This window comes from Uloborus diversus, chromosome 4, assembly GCF_026930045.1.
Source record: "Uloborus diversus isolate 005 chromosome 4, Udiv.v.3.1, whole genome shotgun sequence".
Lineage (NCBI taxonomy): Eukaryota > Metazoa > Arthropoda > Arachnida > Araneae > Uloboridae > Uloborus > Uloborus diversus.
In genome coordinates, this window is record NC_072734.1 from 35,791,875 (window position 1) to 35,814,007 (window position 22,133).

At 30.7% G+C, this 22,133-nt stretch overlaps 1 protein-coding gene across 1 annotated transcript in view; it reads right to left on the reverse strand.

The window, feature by feature from the left end:
* Window positions 1–22,133, reverse strand: part of LOC129220323 (N-alpha-acetyltransferase 25, NatB auxiliary subunit-like) — a 72,646-nt gene that overhangs the window by 11,672 nt on the left and 38,841 nt on the right. Inside the window, 12 exon segments of the mRNA XM_054854722.1 lie at window positions 2,459–2,585; window positions 4,236–4,442; window positions 4,529–4,571; window positions 5,914–5,986; window positions 6,083–6,135; window positions 7,306–7,409; window positions 10,011–10,058; window positions 11,600–11,699; window positions 12,384–12,453; window positions 14,569–14,679; window positions 15,809–15,898; window positions 19,395–19,530. Of these exon segments, the coding sequence (XP_054710697.1) occupies window positions 2,459–2,585; window positions 4,236–4,442; window positions 4,529–4,571; window positions 5,914–5,986; window positions 6,083–6,135; window positions 7,306–7,409; window positions 10,011–10,058; window positions 11,600–11,699; window positions 12,384–12,453; window positions 14,569–14,679; window positions 15,809–15,898; window positions 19,395–19,530 (1,162 nt within the window).

Sequence of the window (22,133 nt, forward strand, 5' to 3'; positions counted from 1 at the left end):
AAATAACAAATATTAATGTAAGCCAAAAAACATTCTTATTTTGAGCACATATGTTTCATTTTCATCAACTTTGTTATTGATCCTACCCCTGGCATTAAAACATTATTTTAGGGTGGACAAAATCTTTTACCAAAGTTCAGTTTCGAAAAAGAGAAAAATGATGTAAACATGATTCAAGTTTATTACAGAAATCACACTGGAGGACTTTATCATTTGTTTCTCCATGATCTTACACTAGAGCAGCGTTTCTTAAATTGCGTTCCACGGAACCACAGGGCAGACTTAGATAAAATGAAAAGCTTTCTGCGAAAACAAATCCTAACTGGAAAATTTTCTGCAAATAATTATTTTGCCTAATTGACCCTTGACTAAAGAGTTAAATTTATATTCAAACATTTAAAAAAAACAAAAAAAAAAAAAGGTTTTAATTTTTTTTTACAATTAGCATATAGTTTATGCTTATCTTTCATCAACAGAAGAAAACTGCGCAAACCATTATTTTTTCACACATGTGCTTTAAAAGGTTTTCAAAAAAGGCTTCAACAGAAATTTACAGGAATTTTAAAATTTCCCTTAAAAAAAGAAAAAGAAAGAAATTAAATTAACGTTAGCAATTAAAATAAATTTCTGTAGAGCCAAAAATTTTCTGTGAATGCCGTTCGCACGTTCGTCTATATTATGCAAGTCTGCCACAGGGTTCCACGGAGCTCTCTCAGGGGTTCCATGAAATTTGTATATTTTCTTTTTACACCTTTTAAATTTGTGGCTTAAAAAAATTGACAAAAATAACGCCTTTTCAAAAATACATTTACTTTCACTTTCGCAACTAATCTAAGCATTATTACCCATCTGGATAGCCTGGGATCCCAAAATGCCTATTTTTCAGCGAATGTCTCCAAAAATAACATAAAATTGGTTTAAAATCTGCAATTTTGAAAAAGTTTCTGAAAAAGTTATTGACTTCCTAATATCGCCAAAAATAATTTAACAGTGGTTTCAATGTTGAACAAATTTCGGGAAAGCACCCCAAATCCCTTTATTACAACATTACCAAATATTGCCATAAATTATGATTTTTTACATAAATTTCAAATATTTTGCCCTTGATACTAGCCACTCTCCCAGTACCTAGGGCAAAGCCGTGATGGCCTGTCGATAAGGCATCAGACTTCTGACTGGAGGGTCCCAGGTCCGATCCTTGCTGGTCGAAGATCCAACGTCTTCATTAATGGTGACTGGGGGGGGGGGGGCATTAAATATGCTCATGGTCACAAAGTCCTCCAAGTAAAGCGATACCTATGGAGTTGATGGACCAGGGGTTGCTCGGTTACTGGTTTGGTTCAAAAAAGAGCTGTCTTTAGTTTTCCATCCAACTGGATAAGCCACATATAGTGGCAGGTAAAGGGACTCTGGAGCGAAAAGTATTTATGGCACTTTTCACTTCAGAGTCCCCCCTACCTACCACAATTTGTGGCTTAAACAGTAGGGTGGGACCCTGAAGAAACCTCCGATTTTTTGAACCATACCAGAAATCAAGCAATCACTGGTAAAGCACCACCAGAGGCAATGTTTCACTTGGCGGACTTTGTGACCACAAGCATATTTAACGTCCCCCAGTCACCATTAATGAAGACGGCGAATCTTCGACCAGCGACTATCGAACCTGAGACTCTCCAGTCACAATTTCTATGCCTTACTGATCAGACTTCCACAATCTGCATCTAAGGCAGCAGTTGAAAGGACAAATTCAGCATTTTAGAGTGATGACCAATTTAAGGAGTAGTACTGGTCACAAGGGTCTAAATGGTTTAGTTCTGTCTAAGGCTCCTATATATACAGCACCTCTAGTTCTGTCTGAGGGAACACACAGTGACATCACAAAAGTCTGATTTGTAAATAAATTTTAAAAATGTTAAAAAATAAGAGATATTTAAAAAAAAATTAAGGTTTAAAAACATTTTTAACATAAATTTAAGTGAATTATTAACACTTTTGTAGGTAAAGCACTTTAGTATTTCCTTTCTTAATTAAGAAGATATTTTAATCATTTAACTCATGCATAAATTCTGAGGTTATTTATCCCTTTTAAAAATTCTGAGTATTTCTTAGAATCACAAACAGGAGTGTACTGATAGTTTACAATACGAAATCATAATTTTAGCAATCACCAATAATTAAAATGATCTATAATTATGTGAAATTAATTAGCGATTTAATGACAAACAGTTAATGTGATAATCTCTTTGAGGTAAGAACCTAGGCATTCTCCGAAACAGAATACTGGCTACGCCACTCCAAACTATTGAAGCAACAGGGGCTCAACGAAAAAAGTGAGCATTGAAAAGGGTTCCACTAATCAAAGAAATTAAAAAAACGCTACACTAGAGGGTCATCAATGAATATAAGCCACTGATAGAAATAAACTTAAGAATATGAAAAATGAAAGAATTAAACTTACCTATAACTAAGCTATCAATTAAGTTATGAGAGGTTAAAACTAATTTTGAAAGAGCAATTAAAACATCTATATGACCATCTTGGAAGTATTTTAATAACCTAGATTGACCGGGGCCTTGTATTGGAAACTAAAAAACAGTAAAATGAGGAAAAAAAGTTACACAATCGATAAAGAGCAATTCGTATTATTCATATACAAGGGCAAATCAAAAAGTCTTTGCGACTATTTTTTATTCGCCAAAAACAGGTACAGATATTTACAAATATATGTAGTGTACTACGTACATTATATTATTTCTCCACATAGTCACCACACCGGTTTAGACTTTCGTCCCATCACAGCACTAAATTAGAAATCCCCCTGTGGTAAATTCTTCTGGCTGCCTGTGGAATCACCGTCAGACCGCGTTCATGGCTTCTTTGTTACATGTGAATCTCTGCCTGCCAGAAACTTCTTTAGTGGAGCGAAAACGTGAAAAATTACTAGACTGTAGGTGCCCCTATGAATTGCTAGGGGCTTTTGTCTGTTGCTCCATACAAAGCGAATAACATTTCGCTGCTCATAAGTTGTGGACATCTGAAGAACAACCATCATCTCAAATGACTGATAGCAGTTCCGCTCTTCCGAGCAAAAAGCAGATATGGCTGGTACGGTTCAAGGAACTGCCACGGCTGGGATTATATATGTTTGCTTTGTTTTCACAACCATATTTTTGCTTAAAAAAATAGAAGCAAAGACTTTTTGATTTGCCCTTGTAATTCATATTGAAAAAGAAAATGCCATAATTTCAGCAACTTCAAAGTTAAAATTATATACATCTGTTGAATTGATGACCATGGAGCGTTTTTGACAAAATACAGTAAAAAGTTAAATGCTTCAGCTACATCAAGAACATTTGAAGAAGTTGAAAGATCTCTAGACCAGGAGTTCTAGCCACAATATATGAATAGTAGCCACAAAATATGGTAGTCACTTTAGCACTTTTGGTAGCCATATTTTAAAAACATATGTATGCCCCTCAAAAAGTAAATAACCTATTTGCTTTTAATAATTCAGAAAATTTCAGTTGTCTGACTACTATTTTTCAGGGAATTTGGAATTGTAAAAGTTGGCAATTGCAAAAAATATCCCGGTCGTGAAAACAAAATTATTGCGAGTATTGTGAAAATTTCAGGAATCATTGCTTTTGTTACTTAAATTTAAATTATTTGATCTGAAATGAATGACCACGGAAAAAAAAGGTGTACAAAATCAAGGTAACACTTATTAGAGACTCACGACACCAGTTCAAATAGTGATGTTATTTTAACAAATAAAGAAACGCATGGTCGCTGCTTATGGCGACTGGGACTTGATTCTTTAGTAGCCATTTTTAATGGAATGGTTGGCGACTGGCAACCCCTTATCTAGAGCTTTATTGAAAGAATATTCTTATCTTCAGAAATAACATTAAAGGATAAGAAAATTTATAGTTAGAGAGAACCTTGAAGAATATCTTGTTATTTATTGCAGAAAAAAGTAATTAATAAGCACACTTTATAGATGAACACTTGTTTTACACATCTATCTCCAAAACAATAAAATGAAAAATTGAAAAGTCAATCTCTATCTCTCTCTCTTTTTTTATATTCAGGTGTTACAACTTTCCTTTTCATAAATCAAAAAATTATTAGTGCATACTTTCATGCATATGTTAATGATTTTATAATAAAAACATATAATGCAAGTTCTACTAATGATTAATGAAGAAAAAACTAGCAAAAAAGATTATGCTCACAATGGAACTAATCATGTGATCTTTGTTGATAGATGCGACAGTATCTTTCAATGATGCTATTAGGTCACTTAATATGTCACTCATGTTGCGTTTTTCACCATTTGTTATATTATTTTCTATGGAGTTATTTACATGGGATGTCTTTGTCAAATAATACGATGCTGCCATAATTCTAACAATTAGGTTTCTAACTTTTAACCACCAAATCTGAAATATAAAAAAAAACAATATGCTTACAAAATGCAACAGAAAACAAATAATTTATAACCATAAACTGGCCTCAAAATATTTACCTGCTCTTGAAATGACTTTTTTATGTAATCTTCAATAACATTTCTGAAAGTATAGGAGAATATCATCAGTAAATTTAACTCATATATATCATGCAAAGACAACCATAAATGTAATAAATAATGAAATTTCAACATTAACTACTACTAAAGCTAGACCACAGAGAGATGGCAGGTGACCATGAAGCGGAAACATCATTTGTAATAGGTAAAATCAACTAGAAAGTGCAGAGTGGTAAGAGGCATTCTCGCTGATCCTATCTAATTACAAAATAATAAAAAACAATCCATAAGGAATGATACAAATGATGCTTTTGCTTCAAGGTCATCTGCCATCTCTCAGTGGTTAAGCATTACAAATTTTTAGGAAAAAACAATTTTAACAGTAGCAACAACTAGTTACACGACACAGCAAAAAAAGGGGGGGGGGAATTATCACTGACTGGGATTGTGTATACTTGCATTTTACACATCCATGAATATTTTTTTCAGAAAAATTTCTGCAAAATTTCAGCTGAAAAATGATCTTCTTTAACCAGACCAAAAACAGAATTAAACAATTACAGAAATGCACTGGAAGATGAAAACCTGTCTAATCTGATGCTCAATAAAGATTAAAAAACAGCATTTACTGAATCAAACTTCATAATAATAAAGCACTAAAAATTTGAAAAAACACAAAATAGTGGTAGTATGATATAAAGGAATGAAGTATTCAGAATTCAATCAATGGTTTCACTTCCAAAATATTTGATTAAATTGAGAACTTAATTTTAATGATTCTCAAGCAGTAAACAGCACATTGAAACTTTAGAGAAAAAGGAAGTGGAAATTCCACATTTGTACATCAATAATTTTTTTAATGAAATTATTTTAACCTCTTTTATTCTTTCTATATCTCATCTCAGGCAATACAAGTGAATAAAAAGTTTTAAAAACTGGAAATTTAAAAAGAGGTTAACTTGGGCAATAAAAAAGGTTAAATAAGATATGCATTTTATAATAATAAAAAACAACAAAAACTAAATAAATAACAAGCAAAGGATTATTTGGATGTTAGCAGTTTTGATGATGTTTTTTTTTAATTTTGCTCTATTTCTATAATACTTTTCATAGCTGTCATACATTTAATTACTTTTGATAGTTACAAGTGTTAGGATTCTATCAACCAACTCCATTAAAATGACTCCATTACAACAATTTAACAGCTACAGATAATCAAGCAGACTTGCACACGCAAACTTGAGTAGGAACATTGTTTGGCTCTAACAAGCTGCTCGGGAAATTATGCTTGAGCATGTGTAGCCACTAGATAGGTCTGGTGTAGTCAAGAGCTTGCTGTAGTAAAGAGGTTTGAGTAAAAATATTGCACAAAATGGAAAACATACTTTTCATCTTCTGTATACATTCTATAAATAAAAATATCTCTATTGTCTGTCATCTCATCAGTTGGCCTGCAATCTGCAAAATATAGAGAAGACAAAGAATTAAGGACAAAATATTTTGTTACAATTGTTTGGCTATTGAATTTTCAGATTATATAAATAATATCCTTGCCTTTCTCAGGATCAATTTCCATCGATGATATGGTTTTTTCAGTATCATGATAACTAATATAAATAAGAAAAAATCTAAGTAAAATGGGTAAAAAAAAATTGTAAGTCATTTTAAAGCTATTTAAATTTCACTCAGTACATGCTGCAGCTTACACAAAAAACTTGAAATGCAAAAAATAAACAAAAAACAAAAACAATAATTCGCTTAAATAGATATACCAAATATCTCATCTTACAGTACTTCACACGTTTTCTTTGGTTATCAAACATTTTATGGGTTTGTGTGTTTGATCCCAAAGGACCTGCTTAATTGAGTTTCATTCCAACCTTTCAGAACATCACTAGCATTTAAAAGTGAAGTATTCATTTTTTTTAGTGGGTAGAAAAACATCTCATGAATTTTAAATACGGGTACTGTAAAATTAGAGTCAATAGGCAGGGCACAAAAATATTTTTTAATCAAAGTAATTTTAGAAATATTTAAGAATTAAGACAGTAATTTTAAGTCTCAAAATCCATTGGATATTTAAAAATATGCATGTAAATATTTTATTATGAGAACATTATTTCTCATCTCCTTCGTTTTCTTACATAATTATATTCATATCGAAAAGCTGCCTCTTCACTGTTTAATTTCACTCACAGCTTTCAGTGCATTCAGTCAAAAAGTTTATTTGTAATGTGGCAGTTTCATTTTGTACTGGTGTACTTGAGACTTCCACTGGTAATGAGGTCAGTTTCAATTCAAGAACAGAAGACATATTTTGACGTTTCTCAAACATTTGAAAATAAAACTTTTTTTCAAGCAGCTTTTTAAAAGGCAAGGTTTTTTTAAAAGCATGTGAAAAATGTAGTTCATTTACTTTCCTAAATGTTTTTATATTGTTATTTACATTTATATTTTCAGTTAAATTACGACAAACTTCAAGGGGATGCAAATTTTGTTTGTCTTAAGGTTAATGCCATTGTAATAGAATGCAAGTAATGAAATGACATTTAAAACAGGATTTAATATTTATTTTGTTGAAGTTTATATTTTGTTACATTGGTATTCACTGTAACAAGATTTGACTGATATCAAACCAGTCCCCTTCAATTAATAATTTGCACAAATTCATTTCTCTTTAATGATGTAAAATCATTTAAAAAAATATATATCAATATATTTTATTTAAACTTTAATATGGTTTAATGGTTTAAAAAATAAATAAGATTATAAATTACCTTTTCGTTTCAAGTAGTAGGTCTAAAATCATTCTTTCCACAGTAACAGAAGCATATTGAAAGGAATTATTGACTCTTTCTCTAAAATTTACTAATTCTGGAATCTAAAATGGATTAAATTCATTAAACTGCCACAAAAGCTTAACTAGTCATATTCATACATACATTTGCAAAATTTTCGTCGTCGAACAGAAATTTCTGACTACAAATATTTTAGATGTTAAATAGAATGAGTGGTACTAATTACAAAAATAATTCAGCGATTAAATATTTAAGTCATCACATGGATGCATGAAAATCAAGTTTCAAATCAACAATAGATTTTAGCTAGGAGTGAGATTTTTAAATAGGTGAGCATATTTTTGGAGTTTAAACAGGCTGTCTATTCCAGCTCAGCAATAAATTTCTCCGACTTTTTTCACACTTAAAACAAAAAAATTTCAGGTGACTTTTTGCGATATCATGGCCAAAAACATTAAAGTCTTTAAAAAATGCATTTTAATTGCATGACTAAGCCAATTCTGATTTTTTTTTAAAATTATGACTTAAAATTCTTTTTACAGATAAATCATTTGTTTTATCTTCTCTTAAAGAAAATTTCCTAGCAATACTGCTATTAGAAAACAGAATTCGGAACATTCATGTTGATTTAGGAGTAAGCTGCCGCCCCTAAGCCAGGGCTAAGGAAACTACATGCAGCAAAATGACATTGTAACACAGTAATATACATTATACAAACATCACAATTTTTGATGACTTTTTTTGAATAAGTACAAGCTGTTAATACTAAACAATTTGTTCTATTTTGATAAAAATCAAAATTTCAAGCATGTAACAACCAAACTGTTTTCAATTCACACTAATTCAAAGTACAGTGAACTATCTCAATCCTGAACTCATTGGGACCAAACAAAAGTATTCAGATTATGGGGGTGTTCACATGGGTGGATCCAGGGAGGGGGCTATGGGGCCATGGCCCAACCGAGAAAATTTCAAGAATAGTTAATATCCCCTTTTTTTGAGCAAAAATGCAAAACATTTCCTTTATAATACATACAAAGTCTAACAATAAGGGAAACAACGAGAGGAGGGCTATGGCCACCCTGATAAAGTTTCGAAAATAGTTAAAAACCTTTTTTAGAGCTAAATATAAAAAAATCCTTATTATTCCTTGAAGTCCCCTAAAAAGAATACAAAAACAACGCCGGGGAGCCATAAAACTACACTGAGGAAGTTTCAAGAATTGTTTTTTTTTTTTAACTCTCTTTCCTAGCTTAAACTGAAAAAAAAACTTCATTGTAATTCATGTGAAGTCTTAACAAGAATGGAAACAATGCCCCCACGAAAAATTTCAACGCAACCCCACGAAAAATTTCAAAAATATCAAGTTTACACCAAATACTTGGGTTCATTTAGCATAATGGGTTTGTCTTGTTAGATGTGTTTACTTTCCCATTAGGGAAAGAAAAGGGATATGTGTTAGTAAGTGTCCGATAAAAAGTTATACACTTAATGATTGGCATTAAGTTAGTAAGATTTAACTTTTACCTGGTTTTATGCAGTGTTATGTAATTATTTTTCATTCCCTTTTTAATATGGGACCCACCAAACCACTTTCTTTCCTCTTGTTAATATTACCAAAGATCATCTACAAACCACGTTTTAAAAAATAACTTGTAAAAGTTTCCCAGGGGAGGGTCCCCCACTACTCTTTTTCGCCAACATCGTACGATATCGACCTAAATTTTGTTTTAAGCGCTTGAGTTTCAAAATGTTTTCAGGGGAGAACTCCTCCCTCCCTAAAATCATTGAAAGTTTTCAAGAATTACGTTTCTGCAGCTTTAAATTCGAAAAATTGCTGGTCCTCTAAAAGTTACATATGAATCATGGATTGCCTACATTTGAAATTTAAAGCGTTCAATTTTAAAAAAATTTTGGGAGTTGACCTCAGAATCTCTTCAATCCTTAACCTTACCAAAGATAGTCTAGAATGTGTTTTTAAGTCTATAAATTAGTAAAATTTCCTGAGATGAGCCTTTTAATCTCTCCTCCCCCTTAACATTACCAAAAATCGTCTAAAACAACTTTTCTGAAGCTACAATTTCGGGGGAGCGCTCCAAACGTCTTCTCTCCTACCATTACCAAAGATAATTAGAATGTGTCTTTAAGACTGCAAATTAGAAAAATTTCATGGTGTGGGGCTTTGAAATTTTCCTCCACGTATTATCACGAAAAGATCGTATTAAACTGAGTTTTTGACTCTACAATGGCAAAAAAAATATCCGACGGAGAAACCCCGAACCTCTCAATTTTTAACATTATTGGAGATAATGTTTGCGTTATCTGCTTATTTTATTTTATTTTTTTTTCTTTCATGCACAACACTGCAAGTCATATACTTTTAATATCAGATTCCAGTTTAGAGAATTTTAAAATCATTTCACTAGTCCTGGCTAAAATTTTTAAAAACATATTGCAGAACAAATGAATCATTTTTTATGAGAAATATTTAAAAACCTGCAAGCTAAACTTAAGGATTGGAAACATACAACAATAAGCTGAGCTAAAACATTTCCTTTAGTATAAGCCCCTGGTTTTAAATCACATTTTAAAAAATTAAAAAACTTAACAATATTTTATAAGTATGCTAAAATTTGTTAGGAAATATTTACTTGCTGTATAAATTTTTATGAAACAGTTCTTACCTTAGTAAAAGAACCAAACTTGTAACAAGAAATCAAATAATCTACCGTCTGAAAGACGAAAAATGTTAATTCTTATTAGCACATTTTAATTGGTAAAAAATGAATACCAAATATATATATATTATATAAATTAATTTTTGTAGTAGACATTAAAAGCAAGAGAGAAAAAGGTAAGAATAAATGAGACTTTTCATGAATGGAAAACAACAAAACAACCCAATCAATTACAAGGTATAGTAGGAGTATAAGTAGGACTTTCTGTCTGTCTTTCACGAGAAAAGCTCCCGCTGTCAAGTCTGAGTCCGTCTACTGCACACAGAAACGGACATCGTTCATTTTCTGCAAGGGTTAGCAGGAAGGTTTTTTGGCGCCATTTCGCCAAGCCTTCTAGTTTTTGTGCAGGTTTTTCCAACATTAAGATTCCCTTGGAAAAATGAGACACATCTTGTTCCTATAGCAGTAGACAGGCGCAGGCATTTTGGCGGGGGCTTTTCTCGTGATGACCGGATAGTAACTCCTCATTTTCTCCAATAATTCTACATATGTTAGCTGGCAGAGTGATATTGAATGCTGATATGAACTGAGTGGAGCCTTAATAGTTAGTGGTAGGTTACTAATTATTTTGTTATAAAAAATGATTAAGTTCTTGTTATTAGCATTCAAAATATTGATTGGGATCTACTAATATTCGGTGCAGTATTTATTTGATATTAAGATTATTTTGAAAAGTTTTATAAATTAGTCAAGTGCATGTTGTGCAATCTGAAATAGTTCATTTTGTTTACTTATTCAATCATTTATGAAATCACTTATATATCCATTTATTACTTCATTTACATCCCTTCATTTAATAATAAATTTATTATCATTCAAGCATTTAACAAATCACTCATGCATCCCTTTACTAATTCATGTACAATCTTTGATTTAATAATTTACTTATTTATTCATTCATCAACTTATTTCCTTAGTCATTCACTCATTTATCTTTTCTCATATCGTCACCTTAGAGCAACAGTAAGACATCTAATCCCAGGAACAACACTTAGATATCCTACTATTGCTTTGAGGCGACGACATATTAATTCATTTATTTTCTCATTTACACTTTCATTATATATGCATTTATTTGATCAAAAATATTTTTACTAATCAAATAGAAAATGTTTTGTTAGAAAAATATTTATTTTTTACTATACTCCATGAAAAACATATTTTTTAAGGTAAAAATTCATTGCCAAAATTAACAAAAAATATTTTTCAATAAATTTTACTGTTAAAATAAATTGTTCTTTCATCATGTATTGGAATTTTCAAAACAAATTTTCAATTTGTTCATTTTAAAAAAGGAAGTACTGCACTTTGCTCCAGATTTCTGTACTTGTATATACATATATATGTACATAAAAGAAAGAAAAAACCATAACATAACTTATAAATTCCAAACGTTTGTATTTCAAATTATTTCTGTTAGGCATACAGAAATTCAAAACAGTAAAAACACATCTATATTAAAGGTGTTTGTTAAATATTATGAAAATAGATAAACAAAACACAATTACTAAAACCATGAAATACGTAACACTAACATCTTTATAATTACTAGTAAAAAACCTAATGCTTCCACCTAGCACCACACTTGCTGCTGAATAAAAGGCACCAGACAAAAGAGAGTCAGTTATCAAATACCTGCAATGATGCATAAAATAAATTTCTAAAAAAAATTTCAGTATCGCAGCATGAAACAACTAACTTTTAATACAAAACATCAATGTTAAAGCATTTAAATATAGAAATGGTAAAAAATGCTAACAAAACTTAAAATCAAATTATCAGATTAATTGCTGATGATTGATACAAGTATTATATTTATTTATTTCTATTTTTAAACAGAAATCTTATCACAACAAAAAAGTAAGTGCAGATGACCAAAAAAAAAATTCAGTGGAGCATCATCAGAAGTTATTGATTATCTGTTGAATTTTGTTTAGTGACTTTCAGAAAGGAGGGGGATCAACTGAGCGAATGTTTGCAAATCAGTTGCATGTGCAATTGGTGTAGCTGTGGTCTGACTAGTGATGAAAACTTGATTATTTGCTGACAACCTAATGTTTTTAACCTTTAATGAAGAAAGTATTTGAACATAAAGAACAACATAAATGAAGTAAAGTATCATTTATGCGTCATTCAAGGGACTGAAGTGAAACAAAGTATAAATGAAAGCACGAATAATCAAAATGTTACTTTTATTTTTACAAGTTTAACCACAGTACTGCAATTTCTGTCACACAGAGTGTAGTTCCACAAAACAGAAAATAAATAAATAAGCAAAACATTGGCAATATTTCTAAAATCGACAGGTATGACACTTACCCTAAAGTTTCCTGCTGAATGTGTTTTATATCAACACTTTCATATTGACTGTACGTTGCACCAGCAGCACCTAAACATGTAAAACATGTTTAAACAATACATAACGGGTATACATAAGAATTACTACGCAACATGCAGTCTGAATTTTAATTATTTTGCCACTTTTGTACACAGAGATATAGCTTGGGTTTTTTTCAAGGTGAAAAATACTGCCTGAAAATTTTAGAAGACATTTAGAAACATTGAAACAATAATGGAGACCAATCTCACAGCAAACTTTCTCAGAGAATGTCTAACAGATTGTATTTAAAAAATAAAAAATTCAAATGAAAAATTAAAATTCCAATTCATTTGTTTTACTATTTTCGACATGCTATTTATTTATTTATTTTTTTGTATTTTAAAGACAAAGTGTGAAAATATGCTTAAGTAAATGCTCGAGCTTTACCTCTATCATTCAATGTGTAAAATAAGCTTAGAGGTGATAACAATGTCTCTATATTCTGTTTCAGTAAAATGGTAAGGGAAATTTTTCACAGTCACACAATACTGACTGCTAATAATACAATTGATATTTTCACCTCAGATGCGTTCATTCCTTCTCGCAAACAAATTAAGCATACTTAAGTAATGTTTAAAAAATGCTTAACACGTGAAGCTTCAGAGTACCTGCTGTTGCAACTAGAAAACTATAATTGCTTGTTAATTAACCCACAGTTCCAAACAGGATTGTAATTTTAAATAATGTGACTAACTGGCAGTGAAAACTTGGCTTCACAGTACCTGCTGTTGCAACTAGAAAACTATAATTGCTTGTTAATTAACCCACAGTTCCAAACAGGATTGTAATTTTAAATAATAAGACTAACTGGCAGTGAAAACTTGGCTCAGAGCATAACTTCGGATATTCTAATGTTCAAACTGAAGCAAAAACAATAGTTGTGCATTTGTAGAGAAAAAGTCATCAGTGGAGAAAAATATGCTAATTTTATCAATGTGTTTCCAGTGGCATAGGAAGTTCCGAGGGAACCCAGTGTGGAGATCTACCTTATACAGTCGAACCTCCGTATGTTGAACTTCCAGCAAATTTCCAATGTCCATTAGATAGAAAAGTTGTTTCTATACATCGAAAAAACCTCTTTATATCAAATGTTTTTTAGAGACATTCATAGTTTTTTTTTTTTTTTCCACTTTAAACTGTTTGTCTCATGAAAAATAAAAGTTAGGGGAGAAAATTATGTTCACTAAAGGTTGCTACGAAACCTCACAAGAAATCTAGGGTTGAGGGGCGGGTAGATAGGTATTATTCCGTTCTGAAGTTCATAAATTCCCTCAAGTTTATTTCAAATCTTAGTTGAAACCAGTAATACCGTAAAATCAGGTTCAAGTTATCCATATTGTCTGTTGATTATCATTTTTAGTCTTTTTAGCTTCAGTGAAAATCATTAAAGTTAAGTAGATTGAAAATTTACTTTTCTCTTGATTACATTGTCAAAACGAAAATTCCCTATTGTTGCGGATAGAGTTGAATAGCTGAAGAAGGAAGATGTATGAAGGCGCAACAATCTCCTTTTTGGTAAATTTAGTATTTTCATAAACAGAGTTCCTGCTATTATGAGAAATCGGAAAACCGTAGTAAAAGTACTGATATTTACACTAAACGCACTCAAAAACATGAAAGGGCATTATAGTTGGCCAAAACTAGCTTTAATTTTAATGTTTTAGGAGATTTTTATGATAAACTAAGATCATTATTTATACATATCGAAATTTCTATATATCGAATTTTTTTCCGGCAATTTGCTACTTCGATATATGGAGGTCCGACTGTATATATATATATATTGTTTCTTGAATATTGACTGCCCCTTTTCTGAAAAAAATATCTTTTTTTAAAATGTTAATGCTGGACTCTGCAGAACAAACTTCCACTCAAGCATTTGCTTACACTGGCAGTTTATTTTAGGAATTTCACCTTCTAGTTTTGATGTAATTTTATGCTTTTTAAATCAATCAAACTTTTTGAAACAAGTGAAACAATTGCCAAACAGAGATATTCTTACTCCCTAAGTTTTGATAATTATTCAAAGTGTTTATTTTGAATATAAAATTCATCATTTTAAATTAAATTTTTAGGAGGAAGCTACATAATTTATGGTGAAAAACATAAGAAATAATTACTCACCAATAGCATTATATAGCTTCATCAGCAAAATTTTTATTTGGAAGTTTGAAGGACTATTTTTTAAACACTGTTCTAAGAAAACCAAAACTTGAGATATTAATCGTTCATCACCTGGAAAAGAATATTTCTTAATTTTAGATTACACAAATTAAAAAATAATAACACAAGCAGCAAAAGATGCTAAAATGTTTAAGCAAAGACATGTAGATAAATTAATTTGGCAATAACAAGCATACATTAAAAGAATACATAGAAAGAGCAGCACAGTTCAAGCAGAACAATTTGCTTGAATTTCAAACACAATTTTTTTTTTGAGAGAGGAGGGGGGGGGGACCTAAAAAACAAGGGATGCTGAAACTACCTCTGAACTTTAGCTCAATAGGCTTTGCCCAATGGACAATTCAGAGAATTAGTAGAAAAAGGGCAAACCAGAAACATATGCTAAAAGACTGCTGTCCTGCAATGCACAGAAAAAAGCCTAAGTCTTTTTCCCACGTGCATACGATATATCATACAGAACAGTGGTTCTATTCGGTTTTGGAAAGGTCTAAAAGCTATGGCAGTACTCTTTAAGCAGGATTAGACAAACTGATTTTCCTTTAAAAACAAAAATCTGGATAAATTATGAAAAACCGAAGATAAGATACAAAAATCTGAAGAAAAATGGAAGAATTGATACCTAAACCTAACAAAGGGATAAATGTGAAAAAAAAAAAAAAAAAGTCTCCCCTGAAAAACGGAACAGTTGGCATTGTTTATAATCTATTTCCTTCATTAAAATATACAATTTTGTTGTGAATGTGCCTAACACAGGCACAGAAAGAACAAGAGTGTGGAGTGAGAGAAAACATATGGGCAACTGATAGTTTTTTCATGATTTCTAGAAAATTTAAGAGTCAAAAATTTTTGTTACTTATTTTAGCTCTCATAAACCATTAATTTCCATTCTTAAGAACGAAAAAGATGATGTACAGTGACGTATAATGTAAATAAATGAATAATTAACACAATCTATGCTATTCAAAAGTTACTGATGAATAATTAATGTCTGCAATAAATCTGCCATACAAAAGTTTCACTTCCATTGTGTTTTTCTAATACACATTATTTTTAAAAACTTTGTTAACAAAACTACAAAAAAGTAAAAATACCATACAAGGTATTTATAAAGCTAAAAACAATAACCTAATGTTTTAAGAGTACAACATAGGGTGATTAATAGCATCACTTTGCTAATTACCTGATTTTTTCCAAATACTAATAAGTGTATGTGCAGCAAGCAAACAATAATTGTCTGCTGGTTGAAACTCAGTGGACGACAAATTAGCACCTAGAAAAAATGAAAATTATGGAAACATCATAAAACAATTTTTTAGTCCAATGGTATAAATAAATCAAGAAAATACTATTTTCGTATACAGTTGAAAAAGATAAGTAAGCTAGAACTAAAATTCTTAAAATGTTTTTATAATAGCTACAAACAGTCCATTCAATTTGTAAAAACCATGCCTTTAGCAACACCCCCACTCCAAATAAATACCAAGCTTCAACTAATGAATTGTATTTATTTTTCAGTGAATTTTTACACATTGGACAAAATTTAGAAAATTTACATACTAATATAAATGTGATCACCAGCAACAGGCTCCGGGCCCAGCTAGGTTAGTCCTAGTCAGTTTATTAGTCCCCAATGAAGATCAATGGCCCTCTAAACGCTATCTTCCCTCTTACACATTTCAGAAGAATTGAAAACAAAACATAAGAAAAAAATCTCTCTTAAACTTGTTAGCGAATATTTTGTTCCTGTCCCTCCAGTGCATGGAGGGGGTAAAAAATCTGGTTGATTTCATTTTGAATTTGTCCCCAGTGGACTAGTTGCGTTTAGGTAATTCGGAAAAATTAAACTAAAAATTTCATTCAAGCTACATGCATTTACCTCATCTAAATTAATTCAATAATGCAATATTATTTCTTTGAATTTAGTGGAATGAAATGTTAAGAACAACATAAATTGTGACCTCAATATAACCTGAATTGAATAGAAAGGTGGCTGATCTTATTTTATTCACTTGCTTGTTCAAGATGGCAGTTCGTGGCTGTGTTCCATGTAAAATCTTTAAGAAGCCTTCAGTCTAAACTGTGCTGTCATGTTACAAAGTTACTTAAACTTCTTGCAGCTGATTTCATGGGTCCCGAGGACCAAAAAGAAAGGATTGATATCAAAGGAATTTGAATTTGTTCAGCTGGAGTATAATGATTCACTTAGTGACATGAATGCGGGCAATGGATGTTATATTTTTGTATTTAAGGATACTCATTTGTAGTCAGAAATGCTTACAAATTTTTATGTCTGTAACAATAAACTCTAAATTTCGATGCATGTACGTATTTTTCGCGACTCTCAAAGAACAAATTAAGTTTTCATGCATTGTACACAGAAAATTCATCTATTTCTCATTAGCTATGTTTTGCTTGAAAAAAAAAGAAAAAAAATCCTGTTACAATACAAATAGAATTCAGAATACAAATATAAGTTCTGAATGCTTGGGCCCCAAAAATATTAAGCCTTTACAGTAACACAAAAACCAAGAGTAACACTTGAAAAACAGCAATATCTGAATCAAAACATTTCAGACGTGCAAGACTGAAATTACTTTAAAACAAGGAATACAACTTTGTAGTAACCCATGTTGTCTATTCCAGTCAAGAAAAAATTACCCATGAAAATTTAAGAATACAATAATACAAGCAATTTTTAAAAATTGAGACTCATATTGTGAAATCTTGTTGCAAGTCAAAAAAAAAATTTTTATTATAAAAAGCTCATGTTATTAACATTTGAAATAGTGAGACCTAATAATAATCGACGAAGTATTTAATTATTTAATATTAAGCCTACCTCAAATACTTGCCTATAAGTCGACTGCCCTACTTTTAGGAGGAAAATCGGGAAAAAATCGAAAACCCACCTATAGGTCAGCTTTTACTTTTAGAAAAAATCAGGAATGCTTTGCCGCTAATTTTGAATATGAACGTTGTAAAAAGGAGAAAAATAAAATGCGAAAAACAATTTTATGTTAAAAAACTTCCGATTATTATTCTTTTGCACAAAAAGGGTTCACTTTTGCAATCACGATTTGCAAAGGGTTTGATTTTGCTATTACAATTTTTGATACTTACTGCTTTTATTTTAAATAAATATCAATAACATTCTGCGCTGTAGCCATATTATACATTATTTTTAAAACAATGACCATTATTTCGGAAATATCGGGAAAATTCGCAAAAATGGCGATTTCTACACTTTTTGCGTATTTGCCCGTTTACTGTAATTATTTAGTCTTTATTTCACAATCACACCATGTAAAACTATAACAGAATGTGTAAGTATTTACGTCTATGGCTCTCTGCTTAAAAGGGTTGGTCTAAAACTAGCAAAATGCTAAAACTAGCAGAAGTTCTGCCTCGCATATAAGTGGACCCAATGACTTTAAACCTCATTTTTTGTCATAAATTTCTTGACTTATACCCAAGTATATATTTTATTTCTATTTTAAATATTTTGTACAATAATTCAAGTGCATGTGGGGGAAAAGTGAAATAGCCCATTTCATTTACTTATTCAATCCTTTATCAAATCACTTATGCATTTATTAATTATTTCATTCACTATTTTATTCATTCATTTATTTTTCTCATATATTAACTTATTTATTTATTTGTTTATTATTTCATGTTCTTTTCATTTATCAATAATTCTTTTATTCACTTACTTATTTGATCAAAAATACCTTTAACAATCGAATGAAAAATGTTTCATTAGAAAAATATTTCATTTTTCACTTTTCCCCCATGAAAAAAAGTAGTGAAAATTTTACAGCTTTCTTTGAAGGTACAAATTTACTGTCAAAAATAAAAAAAATGTTTCAATGTAAGTTTTATTATAAAACATATAGTTCCTTCTTTATGTACTGTAATTTTCAGAATGAATTTCCAATTTGCTCATTTTGAGAAAAGTAAGTTATTTTAACGATTTCACTTTGCCCCACATTCCCCTACTTCTATTCTGTTGTGGGAAAGGTAAATGGAAGTATCTGTAGAAATGAGTTTTTGAGATATTGTGAGATATCTTGAATAAACGTGTTTTAGATTCCATACTAACAATAAGGAAATGTTAGAGTTTGACTTTTTTTTGTGCTTTATTTTCAGCGGAAATAAAATATGCAAGCTTGCATAATAAAGTTAAAGAACAATAAATGACCAAAATGCAAAAAAAAAAAAAGAGAGAGAGAGAAATACTGCCCCCTGAGGATGCTCACTGATTTCTACCTTCCCAAGGGCATTATTACTCTGCATAATTTTAGTACAGTGAAATCCTGTTACAACGAACTTCGAGGAGTCAAAGATTTTGTCCGTTGTAAGGGGGATTCTGTTCTAATTCAAGCAATGTAATGGAAATTAAATCGGAACAGAAAATTTACTTCTTTGAAACAGATATTTTGTTGTATTGGTATTTGTTGTAACAGGATTTCAATGATTATGTTGGCAAAGACGTTTTTTAGATAGTTTTTCAACAAACATCTTTACAAGCTGATGTTAGTTAGCATAATACTGTATAAATCGAATGTTATAGGTGTAAAAAAAAATCCAGATCCATAAAATTAAAAAAGTAAATAATAATAAATTCAATCAGTACATGATCTCACAAAGTAATTTTAGCTTATCATAACCTATTTCTTTACACATTAATGGACATTACAAAAAAAAAAACACGCACACACACACAAACACAAATACACTAGAAGATTCATAGACCTGGGACTCACCAAACTGTAATGCATGATGATATCTTTCAATCAGTTCTCGTACATAAGCTAATTGCTGTTGTTGACTCCAACTTTCTTGATAACCAAAATAATGACATAAACGGGAATAACACAAATGGCGATTCATTTGCTTGAGCTGAAGAATAAAAAAATTACTAGTGAATGTAGATATACTGAATAATAATTAGTTACTACGCAAATTGTGTGCTTAAATTTTTTATGATTTTTTTTCAAAAAATCAATTTTTGTCAGACAAAGCTATTAACACAACTATGGGAGGGCAATTTCCTTTTTAATTTCTTTTTTCTTTTTGATATATTAGCACAGTAAATTTAGGCCAAAAATAGGGTCAATGCACCACAAATGTATAATTAGCTGAATTTTTCAGGAAAGGATCCTGAGCATGTGTAGAATCTGAAAAGTCCCCTAAATTCCCATGTGAGATTCTATCCAAATTGGCGGATCAAAGATGGCCGCAAAGTACTTTTTGTTTCAACTCGGTTAACAATGAAAATTTTTTAGTTCTGAAAAAAAAAAAAAAAAAAAAAAAAAACTGCAGGCTCTAGAAGTAATATTGTTTTGATACATAACTTAAAATAACCAATAAAAAATTTCTAACACTTGTTTTGACACCAAAAACTGAAATTTCTGTGTTCTATGTAACATGCAGCAGAACAGTTAAGCTACTAAAATGAATATTTTTAAACATATTTTTTTTAAATATTTTCCTCGTACATTTGTCAATAGTTGTTATTTTTCAGTTTTAAATAACGCTATGTATATTCAGTAAGTTACCCCCCTACAACCAGGGCTAAGGCACGAAATTGCAGTCCTCGGCTGGAATTGACTGAGCTGGCGGTGTATTTCATGTAATGCTATGTATGTTTGAATTGGTGCTTATGTTTTATCGACGTTTCCCCATAAAAAGCTATGAACATATATGATATGCAAATTGTGTTTTCTGTCAGAAATGCAAAATTTTCTGTGTCAAAATTCAATGCTGATCTGTTTAGCGTTTTGAAACTACGATAAATCATAAAGTGGCTCCAAATTCCTTTTGTAATATTGAGTGAATTAAAAAAATTAAAAAACACTCACAGTAAAGACAGAAATTTGTCAAAAATTGTTCAAAACTTTTTTTTTTAAATAAAAAGATCATTGCTATTTCAAAATGGTATTTTTTGTGCATTTTTGGTAACAAATGGTTACTCAAGAATGTTTTTTTTAAATTATGTTTCTGTATAATTGTGTGACAATGGAAACAAATGTTGGTGAGAGATCACTGCCTTCAACTTAAGGAAGTTCTTTTGGAAAAGTTAAACTTCAGAAGAAAAAAGGGGTTTATTAAGAAAGGAGCGTTCTGTTCAGTCTCCCAGTTTTAGACCAGGATGCTGCGGTTTTCAAACCAAACGATAATTTATGATACATCTCAATTATGAAGTAGCAACTTAACTACCCTCACTTTTTAGTTGGGTTTCTCTGAAAAGGGATAAAAACTCAAGCATGGCAGCTATCATTGAATCAGTAGAGCTTTTTGTTAAGCCACCCACCACCAATCTCTTTGTTCATTAAAGATGACGAATTTCTTATGCACGCATTGGGATAGAACGAGCCAGACATATAATAAAAATGACATATGCCTCAAATACTAGGGATGCACCGGATATCCGGTATCCGGCCTATCCGGCTGATTTTTTAACTATCCGGAACTATGAGGTATCCGATCCGGCAAGCCACTCCGAATCCGGATATTCGACAGTTTTTTGCAGGATATCCGGGCAGTTATCCGGTAAAAATGTGAGAGATATCTGCGGTTGATGTGGGATAATTCGTTGAAAAGCCAAAAGTTGGGTTGCAAGAAGACACAGATTTAGAAGACGAATCTGCTACAAACGCTGAAAGCATAGTTGGACGGCAGGAACTACTAAAATATTTCAATCTCTCTCCTATTAAAAGAAATGAAAATCCCATTACATGGCGGAAACATCATGCAGAAGAGTTTCCCCGGCTAAAACCTCTTGTTTTAAAGTACTTAAATGCTCCGCCAAGTTCAGTAAACTCAGAACGTTTATTTAGTGGAGCTAAAAGAATTTATACAGAAAACAGAAACCGACTATCACGGAATAATGCAGAAAAACTTCTGTTTGTAATGAAAAATCTAAAATATTCTCCTACATTGATAAATAAAGATTCTTAAGTGTATATTGCATGAAATGAAGCATAATTCTGTCATATTCAACACCAATCTTAACTTAAGTTCATTGGAAATTTTAGAATGTTGAATTAAGTAATTATTGCTTTTCCCAGAATAATTATTTTAACTAAGACTTTCAACTCATATTTAGCGTTTAAAATAGACGGTGAATATAGCAGTGAGAAATAACAGCTATAAGTTATTGCTTCATTTTCTTCTTTCTAATTTTTTAATTGTATAGTATAATTTTTAATAATATATTTAAGAATTTAATTTGTATTTTTTAAGAATGTGTATTTTTATTTTTTCTAGAATTAAAGTAAAATATAAGTTTATTGTTCAAATATAAATTTATAAATTCATTTAAGAAAGATTGAACATGTTTAGCATATTTTTTAATATCATATATAAGATGTTAATTTGCATCATTAAGAATGTAACTTTATTTTTTGGAATTTAGTAAAATTTCAAGTTGATTATTTAAGAATTGGTTTATTAATTTATTTTTAAAAGCGTGAACGTGTTTAACACGAATCTTAATAGTT